At 33.0% G+C, this 22,346-nt stretch overlaps 1 protein-coding gene across 2 annotated transcripts in view; it reads left to right on the top strand.

Moving 5' to 3' along the window:
* The window catches only part of LOC145242476 (rhotekin-like), a 384,744-nt gene that overhangs the window by 229,717 nt on the left and 132,681 nt on the right, over positions 1–22,346 (top strand). Inside the window, exon 1 of one of the 2 annotated variants that reach the window (XM_080105535.1) lies at positions 15,462–15,943. The exons of the other annotated variant lie outside the window; for it this stretch is intronic. Within the exon in view, the coding sequence (XP_079961661.1) occupies positions 15,866–15,943 (78 nt within the window). The 5' untranslated portion in view covers positions 15,462–15,865. Of the gene's footprint in view, positions 1–15,461; positions 15,944–22,346 lie in introns of those variants that run through there. 2 annotated transcript variants of the gene reach the window in all.

Genomic DNA, 22,346 nt, shown 5'->3' with positions numbered 1-22,346 from the left:
ACAATATGGTTGTCTTCAAGTCTAACGTAAACAAGTTTTTGATGAGCTGTTCCACTTAAGTTAACAAATTTACCAAATTTCCATTACTAACAATTACTATATTGTCAAATTGTCCACTCTATAACCCTTATCCTCGAATGGCTTTTTGGTCTTGATAAGTGGTGATACCTATGAAAAAAAAAGAAAGAAAGAAGTTTTCTTCCTGAACTGTAACATTTTAATTTAGTTGCAAAAGTCAAGCGGCTGTAAACTAACAAAAAAAAAAAAAAAGAAACTGGAAAATCATTTGTCAACAATGATCTAAAACTGGAAGAAACCTTGTTCAGACAAATCTGGAAAAAACTACCAAAATGCTTTTAGCTGAATGAAATTTTTATTCTGTTTACATCCACATTTTTCCTCGTGCCTCACTATCATATCTTCTAAAATTGTTTGGTTTCCATACATGCAAATTGTTGTCACCTACAACCCTGAGCATACACTTTTCCCTTTTGCAAATAGCACTTATGAACCAATAAGGAAATGTAGAATCATGCCCTCACCTTTGATCTCCTGCCTTACTCTAGCTGGATGTGCTGTGCCTATTTTTCTTCATCTTATTGGTCATGTTGAGATTCTAGCATAATTAGTGACCAGAATGCAAAGCCATAGTTCACAGTTGACATAATAAAAACAGGGCAGACATTGTATACAAGTGACTTGTTGGGGTCCTAGGTTAGTGACTTTACATCTGAGCTAAATTCCCATCTTTCAACTTCCGAATCTCTGTTAAGAGTAACTCTATTCTTTGACCCTTGGCTTTCCTTTGTTGAGATTCTTCTTCTTCAGGCTCTGTCACCATTTTCTTTCTAACAGCTAGTATCTCTTGAATATATCTACTTCCCATCTGGAATCATATGTCCAGTTTTATCTGACAGTTTGTCACTAGAAACCATTTTTTCCTTAGCTTATTTTCTTGACTCCCAGAAAAACAACCACCAATTCTCATGTCATCACTGCTCTATAGAGTTGAATGGATCAGTCAGCCCTTCATTTCCTAACTAATCCCTCCTTCTGGTTCAGTTTGTGGAAAGGAGGCATCCTATAGTATCACAAAAAATGAATCCTCATGTCTCCATTAGTGGCTCTGTCTGTCAATGTTTTACTTCCATTTCAAATAGAATTTTCATCAAATTGCATCCTATTTTATATATTCAAAGTTTTCTAAATTGTATATTAAGAATACAATTAAGAAGTACTTGAGAATTCTACCCAGTCATTGCTGATGGAACTGGAGCAGTCACCCCCATAGATTAAATAAAGAGTTCAGTTTGAAATTTTGTACAGATTTTCAAGTTTAGTATAAACATCCTCAAGTTTAACAAGATGCACCTGAAGAAAGTCGGAAGTTACATCGGCTGAAATGTGAAAATAACATTGGAGATGAGAATAGTATCTCAAATAATAAAAATTATCAATTTTCATCTAAAAAAATTCCAAAATATCTCTAGTTGGTATTTCATGTTTAAATTTGAAATATTTTCATCACTCTATTGTTAAGTGCACACAACGAATGGATTCCCATCAAAAATATCCATTCCCTTTTTTCCTGCAATTTGGTGTAATTAATAGTCAAATGATAATGCAGTAATTTTATTTTCAAAATCCTTTTTAAAAAAAATGATTTGGTGAAAAAAAAGAAACAAATGATAAAGTTAACAAATAAATGTAAAAAAAAAAAAAAGAAAGTAAAAAAACTCACAAGCAATGCTAAGTTATTTAAACAAATTTTAAACAAATGAAAAATCAATTTTTCTTTTTACTGTGGCAAATAAGCATGATCATTTTGTAATAACATATAAAATATTTGTCACATGATCTTCCTCGATTATTATTAAAAAGAGTTTAGCTATAAGTATTGATGGAACAATACTAAAAAAAATGAATAAAATTTTCTTTTATAGAAAAATTTTGAAAAATAATTTACTTAGCTTTTTTTTTTTTTGTTTTCTCTCTCTAATTCGCCTTATCATTCTCTCTGTTTTTATTCTCTCTCTCTAATTCTGCCTTTTTATTCTCCCTTTTATAACTACCCCTCGCACCCAAACTTCTGCTTCTCCTTTCCTTCTTTAGCTCCTTCTCTTCCTCTAGTTCCTTTTCCTCCTCTCTTTCTATTTTAACCTCTCCCTTCTTTTTTTCATTTTGATCCTCCTTCTACCATCCCTCACTCCTTGTTCTCTCTCCTGTTTTTTAATCTTAAAATTCAATTTTTACCTCCCCAAAATCCTAATGCATAAAGAATCCTTATAGAATTTTCAAGATAAACTACTTATCTTTACCCATTTTCACCTAATTTTTTTTTTTTTTTTTTGATTCTGTCTTTGGTAAAAAGAAAATTCTACACAAATAACAATGGTTGGTTTCCAATAGAGATCAAGTAACAGCAAGTTTCCTTAAGTCTATAGAGGTTTTCTTAATATATGAGCAAAAACAAGCAATTCCATTTCAATCCCCTCCCCCTCTCTTTATTTGACAATGAAGAGTTTATCAGTGACGTAGCGTCAGAACGAAGCCCTTAAGGTGCTGAAATGGCATATTTGCAACTCTTCAGCAACTCCAGCAGCCAAACTGATACCAAAATGTCATATACCCAGCATCATTAATGAGAGCGAGATGGGGGGGATCATGACGCAACTGAGAAAATCAGAATCACCATCTTTCTTAGGCTTGCACCTTGCACAAATCCTATCTTTTCTTAGTCTTTATCTATTTCCTCCCCATGAAGGTAAAGTTAGACACAGTCGGTTTTTAAGGTGTGACAAATCCAGCCCCCCCCCCCAAAAAAAAATGCACTGGATTGTGAAAAAAACAAATAAAAAATTGCCATCTCTTCCTTTAACCAAATATAGAGCAGATAATACACTTCAATCCTATCTTAAAAACTGGATAGTAGTCTATTTTACTGTTTGTTATTTGCTAAATATGAAAGACTAGCCTGGGTGCCAGTGTTGCCTGGGTGTTTGAAGGTGTGTTGAGCAAAAACAAAAAAAGAAAAGAAAAAGTTGTAGTAGGCAGGCAGGCTCGAACCTGTGACGCAAAGGCGGAAAAGAAAGTGGAGATGTGTGTAAGGGTGTTTGTTGAGCAAAAAAAAAAAAAGAGTAGTAAGTAGGCTGGAATCCATAATGCGCCAGAGGAAAAAGAGGTGAAAAAACAAACTGTCTTACTGATGAGCCTACTGTGGTTGTGACGTCACGGGGGGCGCGGGTTGAAATAACGCCTTTTATGTGATGTTATTTACGCGAGATTTGAATGACGTGCAAAAAATGTCAGTGAAAAAAACTACCCTCGCTGTAGAAAACTGCCCACTGTAGAGAGAAGGAATTAATGTTTTTGGCCAATTTTTCGATATTTGTCGTCCGAAGGATCGAGCTTCAAAATGATACTGATCTCGTGAAAATCCATTGCCTCTGTCGAAAGTTTGCAAGACAGACATACATACATATATATATTTAAACAGATAGGTGAGATTTATATTATAGATTATGAACTAAATTTAGGTTTGAGATTATTATTAACTAAAGTTGCAGACAACATAATTAAAAAAAAATTTCTTTTTTTTTTTTTTTTTTTTTTTTCAAACAATTTTGTCACTTTAGGAACATTAAAATAATAATTCTAAGTTTATAAAATGCTGAAAAAAATAAGTATAAATTATATTCGTGTTCAAAATTATTATCAACTAAATTTGCATATAGCATAATTTAAGTAGTGTATTATTTTCAAACAAGTTTGTCACTTTAAGAACATTATAAACAGTAAGTATAAATTCGGATCATATAGTTTAAGTTTTCGTCTTCTCTTCTGATGGATCTTGTCTATATTATGAACATGTTGTCTATATTATGAACATGTTGGCATGAAACAAAAAATCATTCAGTATTATAAAAATGGGAATGGCACTGTCACAAATGGACATAATTTTCTTGCTAACTGATCAGACATGTTTTATTAATAGAGAAGAGAAGATGAATCATAAAATATATTTGCTTAAAATTCCTTTAACAAAAAAAGTGAACAAATGGCATAGTTGGGGGGGGGGTAAAGTGAAAAGATTCCCAAGCAACACCGGGTAGGTACACCTATTAAAAAATTTATTTTTTAAATAGGATTGACTAAAATAACTTGGTTGCATTCTGCGACAGTCTTTTGTCACCTATCCTTCCCCTTCCCTCATATCCCTAAACCCCTGCAGTTAAAAACAAACCTCTTGTTCTCCCTACCACGCCCCCTACTAGTTTGCCAACAAATTTGCATCAATCTATCTGACATGAAGGTATATATAAGATCGTTGGAATATTTTCATGAATCTGCAGGATAAAAGGTCATTGCAATAGGAATGAAAAATGTTTTTTGCCACTTTGATGTCTTTTATCACCAAAACATTTTTGTTATGTCGAAATAAAGATTCATTGCCAAATCATTTTTAGTTGATAGTTTCGGCAGGAGTTGTTTTCTTGTTTTTTAACTTATATAGACATAATAAAAATATTGCCACAATTCTATTTGCTCATATCATAGCTGACATTTTGTTCAATGAAATCTTCTCTATGGAACAGGTGATCGGCCAAGAAGCTAATAAACTGATTTGTTCATAAGTTCCTTTATGCAATAAGAAGCATCATTAAATATTGTGACGTTTCCATCCTGTTTTTTTTTTGTTTTTTTTTTTTTTTTTCAATATTGTCTCATTTCAGATATAGATCTGATAATCTCATAGGAAAGCTGTGTGCAGAAGAGGAGAGTTTGATGGTATGGCCATGCTGAAAAAATGGATGAGAGCTTTTGGGGTTTTTTTGGGGTTTTTTGTTATTAAATGTAGAACAGTTGAGATAGCAGGGAACCGCAGAAAACATGAGCGAAAGTGATGAAAATGTAGTTGAGAGGAATAAAAACCTGTGCAGAGATAGGTTAGCAATATAATGATGTTGGATTTGTACCATAATTCAAAAATCTAATAACATTATTTTTTGTAATAAAAACATATGAAAAAAAGAATCTATACTATATTTAAATGAATAAATGCTAAAGTTGGGCCCATTTCTCATACTTATTTATAGTTATTTCATGTTTACACAATAGCAGGACACTAATTTTTATAAATTACTTATCTATATGTAATCTAATCGGCATGGCTAATATCATGTTTTGCAAACCGTAATTTTATTAGTTAACTATTCTGTTATTGTTTTTAATTACCTTCACCAAGGAGATGATGTTTTAGGTTGAGTTTGTGGGTTTGTCACTATGTTTATTTGTTTGTGCAGAATCTATCATCCACAGTCGTCGTCTAACTTTGTAAATATATCGGTCAAGGTCTAACTTAGAACTGATTTAATTTGGGGATATCTAGGCCAACAGTTTAAGTCACTGAAAAGGTGAAAGTTGCAAGTAGTAACTTTAATTCTATTCGGTGTAGGAACTCTCTATTTGGTCCATATTTTAGCTAATTAAGTCTTGCATCTTATATGATCTTGACACTGACAAGTTTGATCAATGCTAAATTTTGTCAGAATTTCAACTTCCAGTTATTCCAAATTTGATGTATGGACCTGATAACAGTAACCACAATGCAAAAATTTTACCCTCATCAGATAAATATTTTTTGAGTTATCAATATTTTCATGATATTGCAAATACTACATACAATATAGAAAAGTAAGATAATACTTTATCTCATTCTTACATTGTTCTTGTTCAATGGTTTGATTTTAATGTAAGTTAATGGCAGGACTAAATAATTTTAATGTAAGTTAATGGCAGGACTAAATAAACACGTTCATTCTACACATGTTCATTCCACTTATGTTCATTAAAAAAAAAGGCAAAGAGTTGCAGCCATCATCAATCTAGATTGTATTCAAGTCATTTCTATCACTACACGCGAGAACGTGAGAGCAACACAAACATCTCTGCCCAGTCAGTCCACCAAGGGACAAATCTGATCACAATTTATTTGTTTAATTATTAGAGAGACATTTCCCATTTGATACTCATGACCTGATCATCTTGTTTTCCTTTGCTGCTTATGGCACATAAACCAATAGAAGGTGATTATTCTCTTTTCTCGATCGATGTTCAATTTGAAAAATGAGACACAAAACTTATGGGGAAGTGATTCTACGTCGCAATTGTAAAGTCTTATTCACACAGACATGTGTCAATTAAAACACAGTGTTATACACAAAATGAGGCAGTTTGAAAAAGTACCTCTGACAAAATGGAATGGTTAGTACATGGAATGAGTGAATAAGCATAGAAACAAACTATTTAAAATAATGACACGGAAACGTGTTTACAGTTTTCATGAGCAGCAATATTTCGATCTATCAGACCTTATTGATGGTAATGATACCATGAATAAAGTGAGTAAGGACTGCCACTTATTTTATAAGAAGACTTTACCTTTCTAGGCAACCTATAATATAAACAAAGTTAAACATAATTTCCATTGCTTTTGTAATAATAATGGTTAAGATATCTCAACAACTGACCAAATGGTTGGTTTTTGAATCTCAGCTTGAAACACTTGCCATGTCTAGCTACACGTACCATTTATGATACGGGAAGACAATTGTTGGTAGTTAACTCTCTCTTACTCTCCAGAATCTGAATTCCTGGTTTCAAATCTAACTGGGTAGAGCCATGCTGATTAATTATATAATGACGAAACATGTGTCCATGGATGATTATATTTTAAAAATATATGTTGCTCCCCGTCTGGAGGTATCACATTGGTGAGGGAAAATTATTTCCAACTAGCATTTAGGTAGTGCTTTCTGCTCAAAATTATTGCAGGCAAAATGAACAAATAAATGACATCTACAAAAAAGGTAAAATGGTTTTGAATCTTGCTTGGTACCATCCATCCAGTGCAGCTGTAGCTAGGATTGAACTCACTACACAAGTTTGTAGTGTAATTCAAATCTTGTCGGTAGCTGAATACTTGATGCTTCGCCAGGGCTATCAAGGGTATTTTTTATCATGACGCCATCACTAGACAGAGTGCCTACTACGGCTTAAGAGAGTCCCATCTACCCTCAAGAGAAGGATGGACGACGTATTGTACATGGTACATACAGCGCCTCACCTTCTCAAATGGTCACCCATCTGGTACTGACCAGGCTCAACATTACTTCGGTGATCTGGCAAGAACTGGTGTGTCAACGTGATTGTACCATATATTTGTTTGGTATATATATACACACACATTGCTGAGAAAATAATTCAATGCATTAGTCTCATGAAAAACTCCTACCTTGTTTTCTTTGGTTTAGCAAAACAAGAACGATATAAGATTCAAATCTGAACAAGTTGTACAGAGAAGACATGAAAAATGTACTCATGGTGAATGTGATTAATGGGCACATGCTAGACAATTTTACACAATGCCTTCCAACTATTGTATAACTTTAAAAACTGTATAAAATATTCATGAATGCTAATTATAAATGAATGGTAATTTTTAAACTGTTAACAAAATTCTTGCAAACTTCAGACTTTATAACTTGTGATCATCTATTATGTTGTAAAAATGTTTCTATTTTTAAACCCATGTAAAGTATCTGTGAGAGCGATTTATTCTATTTTTAGATGTCTTCACGGTCCACTTGTCTGTAATCCAGTCTGTCATGCTTCTGTTTGAAATAGTATTTTTATTTAATGTTTTATTTTTTAGATGCATTCACTGATTTCTATATGATGCTCTGTCTGGACAGTTGATCCATTCAGTAGGTTATCTATTTGTCATGCTTTTATTTATTTATTTTATTTTATTTATTTATTTTTAGGGATTTTCTCTTTGTGTGGGGTTGTTTTTTAATGTTATATCGCCTGGTTGTCTTGTGGCTGTTTTTCACCATGATGTTTGAAAATTTCTTGATGTTGAGGCCTGAAAAAAATATGAGGACTTTTTCTGTTGGACAAAACACAATCAAACTCAATCTTCATTAATTACAATTAATTGACGCTAACGATTATAATACAAACATCTGGATCATTATTTGTTGTTTGTTATATCATCAGAACAGAGAGAAGGAAATACAGACTGCTTATGAGCTATATTAATAGTTCCCAATCGGTGGTCTATGAACTACTAGTGGTTCATGCAAAATTTTCGATTATCTGCAAAGAAATTGAATTCTAATTATCTTTATAAAGGTTCCAATTTTGATTCTCTGTAAACAATGAATGCCCATCAACCTATGAAAAAGCAATCAAAATTTGTATTTCCCTACTTGCTTCAAATTTGGAGTTGACTCAAGAATGTTGTCCATGGTATTTAGATTTTATTCATTAAAAAAAAATTAATTCACAAAGCTTTGAAACGTATGCCCATCCACTTCGAGATAAAAATGCTATCAATGATATATAAGAACTTGTAATGCCATGTGGTATTAGCCTGACTGAGCTATGCCAGCTTCACCCAAGGGAGAAAGTTTACAGAGTTGCATGCATATCCCTAGTATTCGTAAATTTTCTATTTCAATTTTTACACTAAAAAATTTTTTGTTCACACGCACCTTATCACCTCCCTTACCCATTTATTTTATGAAATGTCATGTGAAAAAAAGTAATTGAAAATGTACGTGTATTGTTAAGGTAAATAATTTTACTTTACCCATTTAAAAATGAATTGTTCTAAAATTACATTCTGTGATCTCATTTTAACTTTTAAAATGTACTGTTTGTATATTTTTTTACTTTAATGGCATTTTAATATACATCCAAGTGATAGAAGTTTAAATAATAAAAATGCAGGACATATTTGTTTTAATTATTTAAATTTTAGCTGACAATAGCAATTATTTTTATGGATGAAGACACAGAATATTTTCTGTATATTATTGAACAATAACTACATCTTTTATTTCAAGAGATATATTAGGGTTAACTGTAAATTATATTGATAAACAGGACGTAGTGGCAGTAAAATGTTAATGACATGGACTGATGATCAGGGTGTGCAAAGTTTCAATCCAGTCGGTTTCATAGCATCATTTTCCCTTATGGATGTTGGCAACCTTCAGCAGATCTTATTTAAAAAAAAAAAAAAAAAAAAAAAAAAAAAGTGGGAACCTGGGGAAATACTAGTAACAAAATCAAGCCAGTGAAAAAGATTTATACGATTTTGATTCATACAGTTGTGTTTTTATACAGGGAGATGAAATTTTCCTGGGATCCACCATGAAATTTCCATGGGCCTCCTCTAGTTTTCTTATAATAATTTTTGCTTAACTAATTTGCATAATTCTAAAAATATCAAGTATTGCAAAACATCTCAGTAGAAAAAAAAAATTCTTGTTTCAAATCTGACCTAAACAGATTGTTAACTTCTGCGTTTCTTTGTTTTTTTATTTATTTATTTTATAAAAGCCCTTTTTTAGTATTGCATCATAAAAAAGGCTAATTAAGCATTTGGGTGGGGTCTTTTCTAAATAAGTGCAGGGGAGAGATGGGATAGGGTGAATAGAAAATCTGGAGATGAAAAAGGGGGTTGGGAGTTGGGAGGGTTATGTAGGCCGATGGCAAGATGTATGCATTAAGTGCTAGAAACTGCTTCTGTTTTCACAACACTGAAAATTAATCATCATGATGTAGAATTATGTAAGAAAACCGCTTGAAGTGTGAAGAATAGTGATATTAAACAAAGTTTGATTCTTTTAAAAAAATTGTTTTACAGCTTTAATCTTCACCTCATTTATAAGCGCTTGTCTTCCTCATCCCATCTCTTTGTGCATATGTATGTGTGTGTGTATATGTATGTATATATCTGGATTGTTAGTAGTGGTCGAACAATTATTAGTATTATATTGATTTTCTTTCTATTATTATTATTATTATTATTATTATTATTATTGTTATTATTAGACGACATTAATTTTCAATGTTTTGGTGTAAAAATAAATTTAGGGATTTGAAATCTTTGAAAAATGCGACATTGTTCCAGTTACAAACAGCTAAGTTTTGCTTAAGATTTTAATAACATTTCCATGTGTAAAAAATTTGTTTATTTTTAGATTTAAATGATGTATTTCGACATCTTAAAATATTATTAAAAAAATTTTATGATTTGTAAATTGTATCTTTAGATTTATTTAGAAAATATGACTTGCTGAAGAATGTCAACAATTTAAAATTCTTTGTTAACATGAAGAAGTGTTTTCTAACATAATTTTCTAACAATAGACAGGTGATAGGTTTGCCTATTATTAATAGTTTTTTCACAACACTGAAAATTAATCATCATGATGTAGAATTATTGTTGTGACAACATTAACACAATCTGGATCACATCTTGTATTGCTGTAAGCTTATCAGTTTTTGTGAAGTTGATCAATACATAATTCCAATTCACAAATGCTGTAAAAACATGAATCCAACATAAGCTCCAAATACAACTTCGCAGTGGCTAGTCATCTTCTCAGCTCACCACTTTGTGAAGTTTTTTCCAGCCATGAAGTGCAGATTGGTTAGAGTCCATTTGTTAATCACTTCTGCTTTGATGCATCATAGGGTGTGTCCAAAGCAGCAGGATCTTGGACATAGTAGTATGACCCAGGTTTGTTCAAATTTGCATCACCGATGCAGTTATCGTTGAAAATATAATCACACTTTTAAGATGCAGTAGAGGCAGACATTTTGTCAAAAACGTTGAGATTTCATAGAGTGATAAGATGCATGGGCTTTAAACGAAACCAGATATCTCTTTGCAATCAGAAGAGGGTTGAACGGAAATTTCATCTTTGCATTGACCATTAGAAATGAAATTAGAACAGAAATACTTGAACTCTGGGACTTCCTCCACTGTTTCACCATCGAGGGTAATTGGTAACATTTCTTGAACTTGGTTTTAAAAGCATTTTTCTCATTTCAAGTTCCTGCACATTGAAATTGATAGTGTCAAGTGCCGCCTGGATCTCCATAACTTTAACTGAGGATGCTGGTAATGTCATTAGCATCGTCATCAAGGTTTGTCAAATTGAAGTTCTAACCTGATTTTGACTTCATTACTGATGTGTGGTAGGAACTTAGCATGTTGGGTTTTTGCTGAGAAAATACATAAATTTAAACTCCTGGCTATGACTAACTACATCTGATACTGATACCTTATGTTGGGAGCTTTAAGTGTGGAGTCACTTCTTACTATTATTTCAGGTTCCACAATGATCCAAAGTGGTAGTACATGTCAGTGTTCAATCTGTGGGTTAAAGACACACAAGGCTAAACTATCTCAGATTTGGCCTCTTACCCTAACCATCATGCTGAAATCCATCTTTCCCAGCTCTTTCGTACTCTATTTTCCAAACCTATCAATTACATAAGCTCCCTCTAATCCCAACCGTCTAAAGTATAACACGAAATTGTATCCAATAATGAGGCCACAATTTGGAAGATGTTGCCATTATTTTCGGGTCCATTTTTACTTGGAATTAGAGTACATGTCAGAATCCTGTTTATGTGTTGACCTAAAATCTTTCATGTTTCTGAATTTTGAGAGAAGGATTGATAATTTGCATTATTCAAACTACTGTTCTCGTCTTGAGTGTTATTTGCACAACGTTTCGGCTCGGGTAACTTCTGACCTTCTTCAGGTGTATCTTGTGAAGCGCTGGTATCTTTCTGTCAAATTTGGGAATTGGTACAGAATTTTGAATGGAATCTTTTAGTTAATCCATAGGTTGCATACTCTAATTCTGTCAGTTATGCCTGGTTAGAAGCCTTTAGTAATTCACAATTGTATTGGTATCGCATATACTGAGGATTGAACCTTTAACCTCCAGAAGAGTGTCAACTAGTAACTGAATTTTTACTTAGTACTTTATTCATTATGCCACAATTCCTTCATTTATAGAATTTTTCCAAAATAGGTGTTTATGAAACAAATCATCTTTGCAGTATGAATAAATGTTATAACAGTAGTAAGAATTTGGGAAAAATAATTTCAAAAACATTATCAAACTGTCTGGATTTAATATATAACAACCTTTGAACCCAAACTGTTTGAAATAATATAACTTCAAAGTGGCTGATATGCTGTTAAAGAGAAATTAATATTATTGACTCTGTGATTGATGTGTGTAAATTATACAATATTTGAAATTATTTCAAATAACTTCACATTTTTTTAGTATTTAATTAAAAATAAGAAACTTAATCAAATTGATAATCAAAATAGTCGGGATTTATCGAAGTTATAATAATTTCATAATGTAATGCTAATCTCTTTCATAAAATGTGAGCTGAAAAAGTGAAAATATCTTTAAAGTAATTAAGAAAACAAAACTATTGATGAAATGACGTTTCATGTTTTAAAGATTTCAGTAAAGGGAAATATTTGTTTTTGTTTTACTTGCGAATGATACTAGCAAAAGTATACAACCAGAGAGAGCATAGTATTGCTAGTGTATGACAATCGTATACTACATTGCCCTAAAGGAGGAGATAATGCCTGGGAGGATGTTATCAACATGAACAAACATGCACTATCTCTCAAAGGAGGAAGTAAATCCTGGGAGGATGGTCTTATGATAATAGAATAAGTACTACACTACTCCTCTCAAAAATGATGCAAAGATAATATCTGGGAGGATAGTATTATCACAATCGAACAGATACTATATTACGCACCTCTCTGAATTGAAAGCTAATAATAGTATGGTTTTGTCTTCTGACAGACAGATACCAAATCTCTATTGGGTGAGCTTTTGGTTTTTGGTTTCCTCACTCCAGATCAGAAAATGCTCTGGCAAATGCCCCTTTTACATACCAATTCTTCTATTCCTTCTATGAATTGACACTTGACACAAAAGAAACGGATGAACTAACCAATTAGTGTATTAATATTAAAATAAAGTCATGAATTCAAAGCATTTTTCCAGGCAGTTTTGAATTGGACTTCATTAGAACTATGTTAACAATGTAATAACTTTTGTGTTCAGTTTAGACTGTTTTATTCCTCCATTTGTTAGTTTGTCGCACATCTGCCTCCAACAATGACTGTGATTGATTTACAAATAAAAGTTGAGATTCACATCGATTGGTTCATTATCTTTTGTGTTGCACTCAAACTCTAGAAAAGAACATGGAGAAACACAATTGCTAATAAAACTACTCAAGATCTGGGAAACGTGATCCAATTGTAGTTCAATCTATTAAGATTTAATTAAAGCATAGAATCTGTGTAGATGAGTTGTTTGATGAAAGAGAATGAGAGGGGCGGGTGCTATGAATCTTGGACCAGAATTGAGGCCGTTGTCTGAATTGTCTTTCTGGTCGGATGGCACAATGACAACCATTTTCACTTAAATATACTTTAACAACTATCCATATCCATTTCCACTTGGTTAAGAGTTGCTTTCAACCAACTTTGGTAGGGGGAGACACAAGGGGTCTAAATGTTTTATCTGGCAGAATGAAATCTCACCTAAAATTCCTTCTAGGTCACATGACTAAACTAACGAATGAAATTATATTATGAAAACCAAAATAATCACTGAAGTGTGAGTATATTACTCGGGAATTAAACCTAAATCTCATTCAAATATTGATTCTTGTTGGGTCATCAAGTTAAGCAATATTGAGCTTGATCAGTACTTAGATAACCCGTTCAAAATATCAGGTGCCATCAGTTTAGAAGTGACTGTAAAGGTTATTTTCTCTAATATGCTTTGGCAAGGTATAAACCCCCTCCCTTCGGCTATGCATGAAATAATAGGGTAGACTTATTATAGACTATGTTGGTAAGACAACCAGTTTCGCAGATAGAAAACACCAGTCTTTCTCCGCTTATCCTGGCATTGCCCCCCCCTCCTAATTATTTGGAATTTTCCCTGCTATTGAATTTGACTGATGCCGGGTTAAGAGTGTAAAAATTACTTCATCATGTAGGTAGCCTTTCCTGTCACACAGAATTAAGGAGTGTGGGCCACTTGACATCCAGTTGTAGGGTTCTGCTATACAATGAAAGATGTAAATATCTCCACTGGACAATCTGTAAAAAGTTGAAGATCGAACGTGTCAGCAAGTCCTGGGAACATAAATCAGAAAGAACAGTTGGAAATAAATTCTACACTATGGTTATGCAATTCCTACCCCTAACATACCTAGAAAGCGGGTTGTTTATGTCAAACCTGACAGTGATATGGGACAAAGGGGAAACAGTAGCAACCGTAGTTGAAGTTAATGTCCCTAATGATGCTGGCTTAAATAGCTGAGAGTGAAGATAACGAAATCCCAACGTCTTATTTACAACGTGAAAAGAAACTTAAATCTTAGGAAGATGTGTTATTCCAATATTTATAAGAACAGCTGGGTTAAAAAAAAAAAAAAATTTCAAAAAGTACCTGGCGAATATATCCAGTTCACCAAGTATATTTACTTCAATAGGCTAGTTAAATTTTGGTGTCTTTTCCAATCTTACCCCACCCCCACCCATGCTGATGAGAAGACGATATTCAGAAATATTTTACTTTATTTCTCGATAGTTTTATTTGTAAATATTGAATGAATAAAAGGATATCGTTTCAGAAACGATCGTACATATTAATTTGATTTTTATATGTTTCCCCCTATGAAAACTTGATGAATAATTTTACAATTATTCATTTATTTATTTATTTATCTTACTATTAATATAGTTCTAGATAATTACACTTACTGAGTTTATCATATATCTGCAATACTCCGAGCACATCACCTTTAAATATATTTAACTAAGGCTTTCCTCTTTTACTTTCTATAATATGTATCTGTGGAGATATATCTATACTAGTAGCCAAATTGAATATTGAAATGCTGGTATCTTTGGTTCTATGAGACGAAACTACATCAAAATTTGCAGGCTTCTTGAAGACTATGATGCTATTTTATGGTTAAAATTTTATGACAGTTGGTAAAAAAGAACCTATATTTTCAAACTAATAAGATATGCCCAAATTTGCCTACATTTGTATATATAGTGTCAGCTTTAGTTTTGCTGCTTTTGAATGAATTTTTCTTAGGATTTTTTATTGCTTGGTTGTCTCCCCTGTAGCCTTACCAGGCCACTAATATATATATATATATATATATATATATATATATATATATATATATATATATATATATATATATATATATATAAATTTTATTTCTTCATTTTTCTTTTTTTTTTCTTAAATCGTTATAACTTCGGATTTAAAATTTCATATTGAAAATAGCAAAAAAGACATCTTATGCTTGGAAAGTGTGTTTTTGTTTCAACCTGTGGATTTGATCAGCAAGGATACCCATATAAAAACAAACCATCCCAGTCTCGACTATTTGGCTCAGGGCCCACGTTTGTTGTGTTTGTAAATCGGAAAACCAGCAGTAGCAAGTGCTTACTAGGTCTGCCTTTTTTTTCCTTCTTTATCCCCCCCCCCACACACACACTTCTCTCTCTCATCTTTTTTCCTTCCTACACACGCGCATCGACTGTGAGAATATTATGTATGAAATGCGGTCTTAAATTCTCTCTTTCGCCCTCAACATGATGCGTGTGTGTTCAACGTGTAACCCCAACCGCTTGTTGTAAAATACAGTGCAGTATTGACATACACACACTTGCCATAGACGACGAGTCTTCCCGGGGTTTGGCTAACTCCTCATTTGCCTGCTTCGTTTCATTTTGTTTCTTTTTTTTTTTTTTTTTTTTTTTTGTTTTGTTTTTTTTTGTTGTTTTTTGCAAGTGTATGCATTTGTTCGTTTATTTAGAAAAGAACAGGAAACTTTCTTTTCGTTACACTTACATCGGATTGTCAGTTGGTCTATTTACCCCCCTCCCTCCATCCCTCGCCAAATTTCCGGAATGGCCGTGACCCCTGCGCACATCATTCATGAGGACATGTCGCTCTTCTACTACAGACAACTTGCATCCAGCTTACAGGTAGGTCTCATTATGAAGAAGAAATGTTTAGATTCAAGTTTGAAAACAGACATAGAATGAACGAAGGCAGTTTCTTGCCAAACTAAAATTGCGGTTACATTTTAAATGGTAGCTTAGTATTATTTAGCTCTGTAGTTTATACATTGAGCACTTCTAATTATCACATGAACGTAGATTGTTTTGTTTGCTACCCATGTTTATTTTATTTATTTTTTTTAGGTTGCTTGTCTTTATTGAACATTTTCTCCTCATAAATATAGCAAATGTTTATTCACAATTATATTAATTAAATAGTTATACCTTATGTGGTGTTCCTATTTACTTGGCTCCCTAAATAAAAATTGTCTCGGTCATGAAGGATTTCTCTTTCATTGACCGAGGACAAAAAAGGTGAAGTGTACTGTAGCATGGGAACAGATACCTCACTATGATCTTCCCGGGGTTATTTTTTCTTTTTTTGTTTCGCTTTTTTTTTCTTTCTGTCCTTTTTTGTATTTTTTTTTTTTTTTTTTTTTTTGCAATTGTCTTTTGTTATAATTTTAACCAAATCAATTTTTAAATATGATTTTGAAAAGTAACTGTAATTATTATACTATCGTTTTTTCATTAAATTAACTGAACCAAATCGTTATAAAACTAACTGCTGTTAAGATACTCTTGTTTTAATTATCTTCTATAATATAAATCTCACCTGTCTGTTTAAATATATGTATGTATGCATATTTGTATGTTTGCCTAAAACTTTCGACAGAGGCGACGGATTTTCACGAGGGCATTGTTTTGAAGTTTGAAACTTCGGACGATAAATATCGAAAAATTGGCTAAAAACATTAATTCCTTCACCCTCAACTGGGCACTTTTCTACAAGGAGGGGTCGCCAATATTTTCGAAAATCATCTCCTCTTTTCGATGACTAGTCTTAATTTAAACCTTCGCCACTTCTGGTTTGGGGATGGACGCAACGCAACGGCAAAGACATATATATATATATATATATATATATATATATATATATATATATATATATATATATATATATATATATATATATATATGCGTTCTTTTTCTCCTTCGCAGTACAGGTTTGAGCTTACTTGCTTACTACCACTTTTTTTTTTTTTTGCTCAACACACACCTCCAAACACCCGGGCAACGCCTGGCACCCAGGCTAGTTATTTATAAAACTATTGGATGTAGTAAGTAACTTTCAAAAGTTTCACAGTGCTTGAGGATTTGCTAAGAAGTTTAATGCGAAAAATGACCTTTAGTTTAAGTGCTTTCGAATTCCTTTAAAATTTCAAAAGGTCACGAAGTATAATTAATTTTTTTTTTCTTTTCAGTTATTAAAATATTTAAATGTCTAATTTGTTTGAATAAAACGAAGTGCATTTTGGTAGATTTAATTTTGTAATTAAATTACTTTTAAATAAAATTTTAAAGTTATTTACACGATTGTATTTTTTATTTAAATAAATGGCCAATATGCGCTAGAGTACCAACCTTTAAAAAGTTGATTTTTAGGGATATTCGGGTCTGTTTTGAACGAACATCATATTTAAAATTGTCGCCAACAAGTAGTTTTTATGATATTAAGACCTTTCTTTTAGTATTCCGTATTGTTTTCACTAATGGCTATACAGATTTTAATATCGTAAAAACTACTTGTCGTCGACAATTTTAAATGTGATATTCGTTCAAAACAGACTCGAATGGGTAAGACTTTGGAGCGCACATTGGCCAAATAATTCAGCGTAAATAAAATGTGTAGGTCAGTGACTAGACAAGAAACGCATACGTACAGACACACGATAATGGTCACACAATTTTATTAATGTATATATTATGTACATATGTTGTCGATCGGTAATACAAGTTAAGATAATCAATTTTATCAAAATTTAATCGAAAAACAAGTGAAATAGCTGAGATATTCAAACAGTCACTATAGTACAATTGAACATATCGGTACTTATTTATGGTTTGGTAATGAAATAAAATCTCTGGTAATAAAAAAAAAACTATCACACAAGATTGTGTGTGTTTCTCGCTTATATGTAACTTTGATAAATGCACAGTGCAGTATTTTTATTTATTTATTTATTTACTATGAATCAAATAAAAATAAGGGAAAACTAAAACTAAATCCTATTAAAATATTTTTTAATGTAGATATTTATTTTGGATTCGTTCATCCGGGCAACACCGGATAAATAGAGCAAGTATGAACATTTGCATGCGATAAAAAGTTTAACCATTTTCGTTGTGCACTTGCAGAGAAAATGAAAGTGAGAAGAAAAAACCAGACTGATAATTCTGTAATAAATAAATTAACCGACATCAAACATGATGTACAACCTCTCGAGTTTATATCAAAGTGGAGTATCAGTTCAGTTCACTTTCGAGCGACTCCCCCTCCCTTCCCCCGGCATTACTTCTTTTGGAAGGAAAAATTAGTTTATTGTCGGTTGAGGAGAAGTCTCATCAGAATACCTACTGAGGTCCGATTATGGTTAATATTGCGACTATTTAGTGACTTACTCCGATTTTAGAAGGATTAGCCAGGAAGAGTGCCCACCTCCACACACACACACACACACACACAAAACTTATCTCATGCCACATTTCGTCTCCGTGGGAACAGAGAAAGGTAAATATTATACATCTCAGTGTTGCTTTGGCAGTGTTTCAGTTTTTTCCCTCGAAGATTATTTAAATTATGTAATAAAAGTTGATCTATCCGCCTGGTTATCTGCCGGATATGAATGCCATTGCAAACTATAGAATACATATGCTGAATAAACGGTCCTATAGTGGCTTTCTTTCTGTCGGGATGTGGTATTGTTCTATTCATTCCTAGGTCTATCCTCCTAAGCTTTACCTTCCCTTTCTGAGAAATGGTTAGTTTATTACTAATCGCTTGAGGCGCCTCCACTGAGTAAAGCTAATAGTGTTGTTCAGGCATTTTTGTAAGGCATAGTGCCCTTATCCTACTGCGCTGGCGTTTCAAAACCACATGTGACCTTCTCTCTAGCCTCCTGGCAAGGAGTTAAATATATCTAGTTCAAATGGATCATCATGAGTAAAATAGCAACTTGTGTTCAATTAATCAAATACAATGGATCGTTTATAATAGATATTGTGATTAAACATTAAATAATTGCCGAGAAGGCTCAGATTAACTGTCAGCAGCAAGATTACTACCACTATTACTACTAGTAGTAATGTTATGCCTTTGTTCATCAGATGAGTTTACATTTTGTGGAGAAATGTACTCCCTCACAAAATTAGGTACAGGGTTTTAATGTGGAGGAGATCCAACTCCCTAAAAAGGAACATTTAAGATGAAGTCTGCTCTATCTACTCTCAATACCACTAAAGTGAAGGGGTAGTTTAATAGATCGTAGTTTTAACTTTTGCCTTTTGATTTAAGATGTTTATATGTATTATTACTATAATAATTTTTTTGAATACCTACAGACACTAGTGTTTCATCCTTTCGGGGAATCATCAGTGCAGAGTGTCACTATTACAGCCGGTCGGGAGATTCAAACCTGATCACGAAGCCATCTCTGATTCCATAAGCAAGAAACAAACCACACGGCCAACTTTAATCGTGAGAAATATCGTTGAAATTTAAACATTTATTTTTAAATGTCGAGACGTCTGTCTATAGTGATCTAATCATTATAACATCTGCGCATGCATGCGAATTGAAGTGATCGACTTTCATTTTAACTTCAAAGTGCTTAACAATGAGAACAGAGTTCTTAAAGGGGCTGACATAATTATTATTATTATTTATATATATATATATATATATATATATATATATATATATATATATATATAAAGAAATATACATCCTGTGTCGGTAAATCCACATTTCTCTTCTCTTCTGCTCCGAGGCATATCCTCCACCGTAACACCAAGATGGAGAAAGAAAAAGAAAAATGAAAAAAAAAAAATACGGACTGGACTTCCGACCCTAAAGAGGCTATTTATTAGCAAAATATCGGCTTACAACAAAAAATAAATAAAAGATGATTTTATCATTATATTCAACACTTAGAGGTTTTTCAACTTTCTCTTTTAAATTTTATTTTGAAATTAGCCTGGGTGCCTGGTGGGTGTTGACCAAAAAAAAATAAAAATAAAAGTTGTAGTGGGCAGGACGGCTCGAACCCGTACCGCAAAGGAGGAAAAGAATGTGAAAAAAAAAAAAACAAACAAAAAAACTGATGTCTTTGCTGATGTGTCCATTGTCGAATTCTAAGTTGTGAAGGTTTAAATTAAGGCTAATTAATTGAAAAGACGGGATGACTTTCGAAAATATTGGCGAAAAAAGCGACCCCTCCTTGTAGAAAAGTGCCCAGTTGAGGGTGAAGGAATTAATGTTTTTAGCCAATTTTTCGATATTTATCGTCCAAAGAGTCGAGCTTCAAAATGATTTCGATCTTGTGAAAATCTGTCGCCTCTGTCGAAAGTTTTAGGCAAACATACGTATATACATAAATGCATCTATTTAAACAAACAGGTGAGATTTATATTATAGACTAGCAGGGGGGGGGGGGCGTTTTCCGGGTGTTTGTAGGTGTGTGTGCTGGGGGGGGGTAAAGCAAAACAAAAAGGAAACTTAACCCTGTATGAATATAAAAAAACGATGTTAAACTTCTTAAAAAAAATAAAACAAAGAAACAGCGATTTTAAAAAATGGAAAAAAAATCTTTTGTAGGTGTAAATGAAAAAGGGGGGGGCAGGTAGGCTCGAACCCGGAGCCTTGATGCCAATAGGCTGACGACATACACCTTTGCTACAGCGACGAAGCAATGTAAGACGTTAAATTTAGTAATTAAAAAGTGAATGAGTTTAAATTGAGATCAAACATCATGCTTGCGAGACAGTTTTTTTAAGTGTGTGTTAAATGAGGTCAAATTTGCACTTGATTTTACTGCGGGATATTTTTTTTTTTTTACCCAACTTTGTCTGGTTTTGTTTCCCCAGCATGTTGGGGTAAACCAGCTCCCCCGTTTATTAGGGGAGTGTCTAAATGAAAGCAATTGTCTGATATGACGGTGAAAACCGACATTGACCAAACATCTACCGGCCCGTAGGCTTAGAACCGCGCCTTAGTTTCACCAGTTTCGCTTTTATATGAATAAGCCGAATCAACACAAGAGGGGCTGAAATAGCAGAAATTGTGTAAAACTCGATGTAAATAAATCTAGCTGCGATGTGTTCGCAATTCGTACATAATATGATCCACATGGTATAGTTCTAAGCGATACTAACCCCCCTCCCCCTCTGAAAAAAAGCCTTTCTTGGACATACAAAAACTTTCGCGTGTTTTGCCTTTTATATATATAGATAAGTGTCTTCAAAAAGTGTGTGACCATCTTTTCCTTATATAGTGCACATAGGTATATTTATATGTATAAAAAAAAAAAAAAAAAAAAAGGAGAACGACCACCTAAACCCACTAACCTAGTTCTAAAACAGATCCTTTGTTTGATAAAATGCATGCCCATTGGCTGGTAGGAAGGGGCGCGGTGGATACTAGAAAGCTGATTGGCCGACTAGAAATCCTCAACATATATAAAAACAAAAAGCAACGACAGAATTCGCGCATAAGCCTGACGCATCCTATAGTTGGATGAAACGCGGAATATTCAGTGTAGCTTAATCACCATATATATTTTATAAATTACTATATATATATATATATATATATATATATATATATATATATATATATATATAAGGCTTACTGTGCATGTGTTAATCTGTCTCAAACTCTGTTAAACTCTCATTCTTTGGAAAAGGCTTACAATGTTAAATTAAAGAAAAACAGGCAAAAAAAAAAAACAACTTTATTACTGCTATGATTATAAATGATAATTTAGGAATTAATTGCTGCAAATTGGATAATTTGTAATTTCTGAGAATTAAAAAAAATAGTCTCCTTTAGAGTTCCATTTTACTTGCCTCCGCACAAGCGCAAAGGTCGTTTTTAATGCAGAGGTTTTATCTCTCCAAAAAGGAGCATTTTAGATTGAGAACAAAAATAATTTGGTTGACATCCCTTACGGATAAGGATACCTCCAGTGTCAGCCAGTAACTGCTTTTACCCACCTGACAAGAGAGAATAATGTATGAGAGGACAGTCTCCCTGGACAATAGATGCTACACTTCAATCATTAGGATTTACTTGCTTCTCACTTAAAACAAGGTTTGACACAAGGTCAGGTCGGCAAAGCCAGTTCCCCTTCGGGGGCATTCTTGTTAGATACTAAAAATAGTCTTGAAATTACCTGTTGAGATTCTGCACCTCAGGTAATCTGCATTACCCTCTACCATTCCAAATGAGATAATGCCTGGGGAAAATCGAGCCAGATCGTACCTAATT

Source organism: Euprymna scolopes, chromosome 21, assembly GCF_053919585.1.
Source record: "Euprymna scolopes isolate OS-2025 chromosome 21, ASM5391958v1, whole genome shotgun sequence".
Taxonomy (NCBI): Eukaryota; Metazoa; Mollusca; class Cephalopoda; order Sepiida; family Sepiolidae; genus Euprymna; species Euprymna scolopes.
Note: the sequence above shows the minus strand (reverse complement) of the source record. Positions and strands in the feature narration are given on the sequence as shown.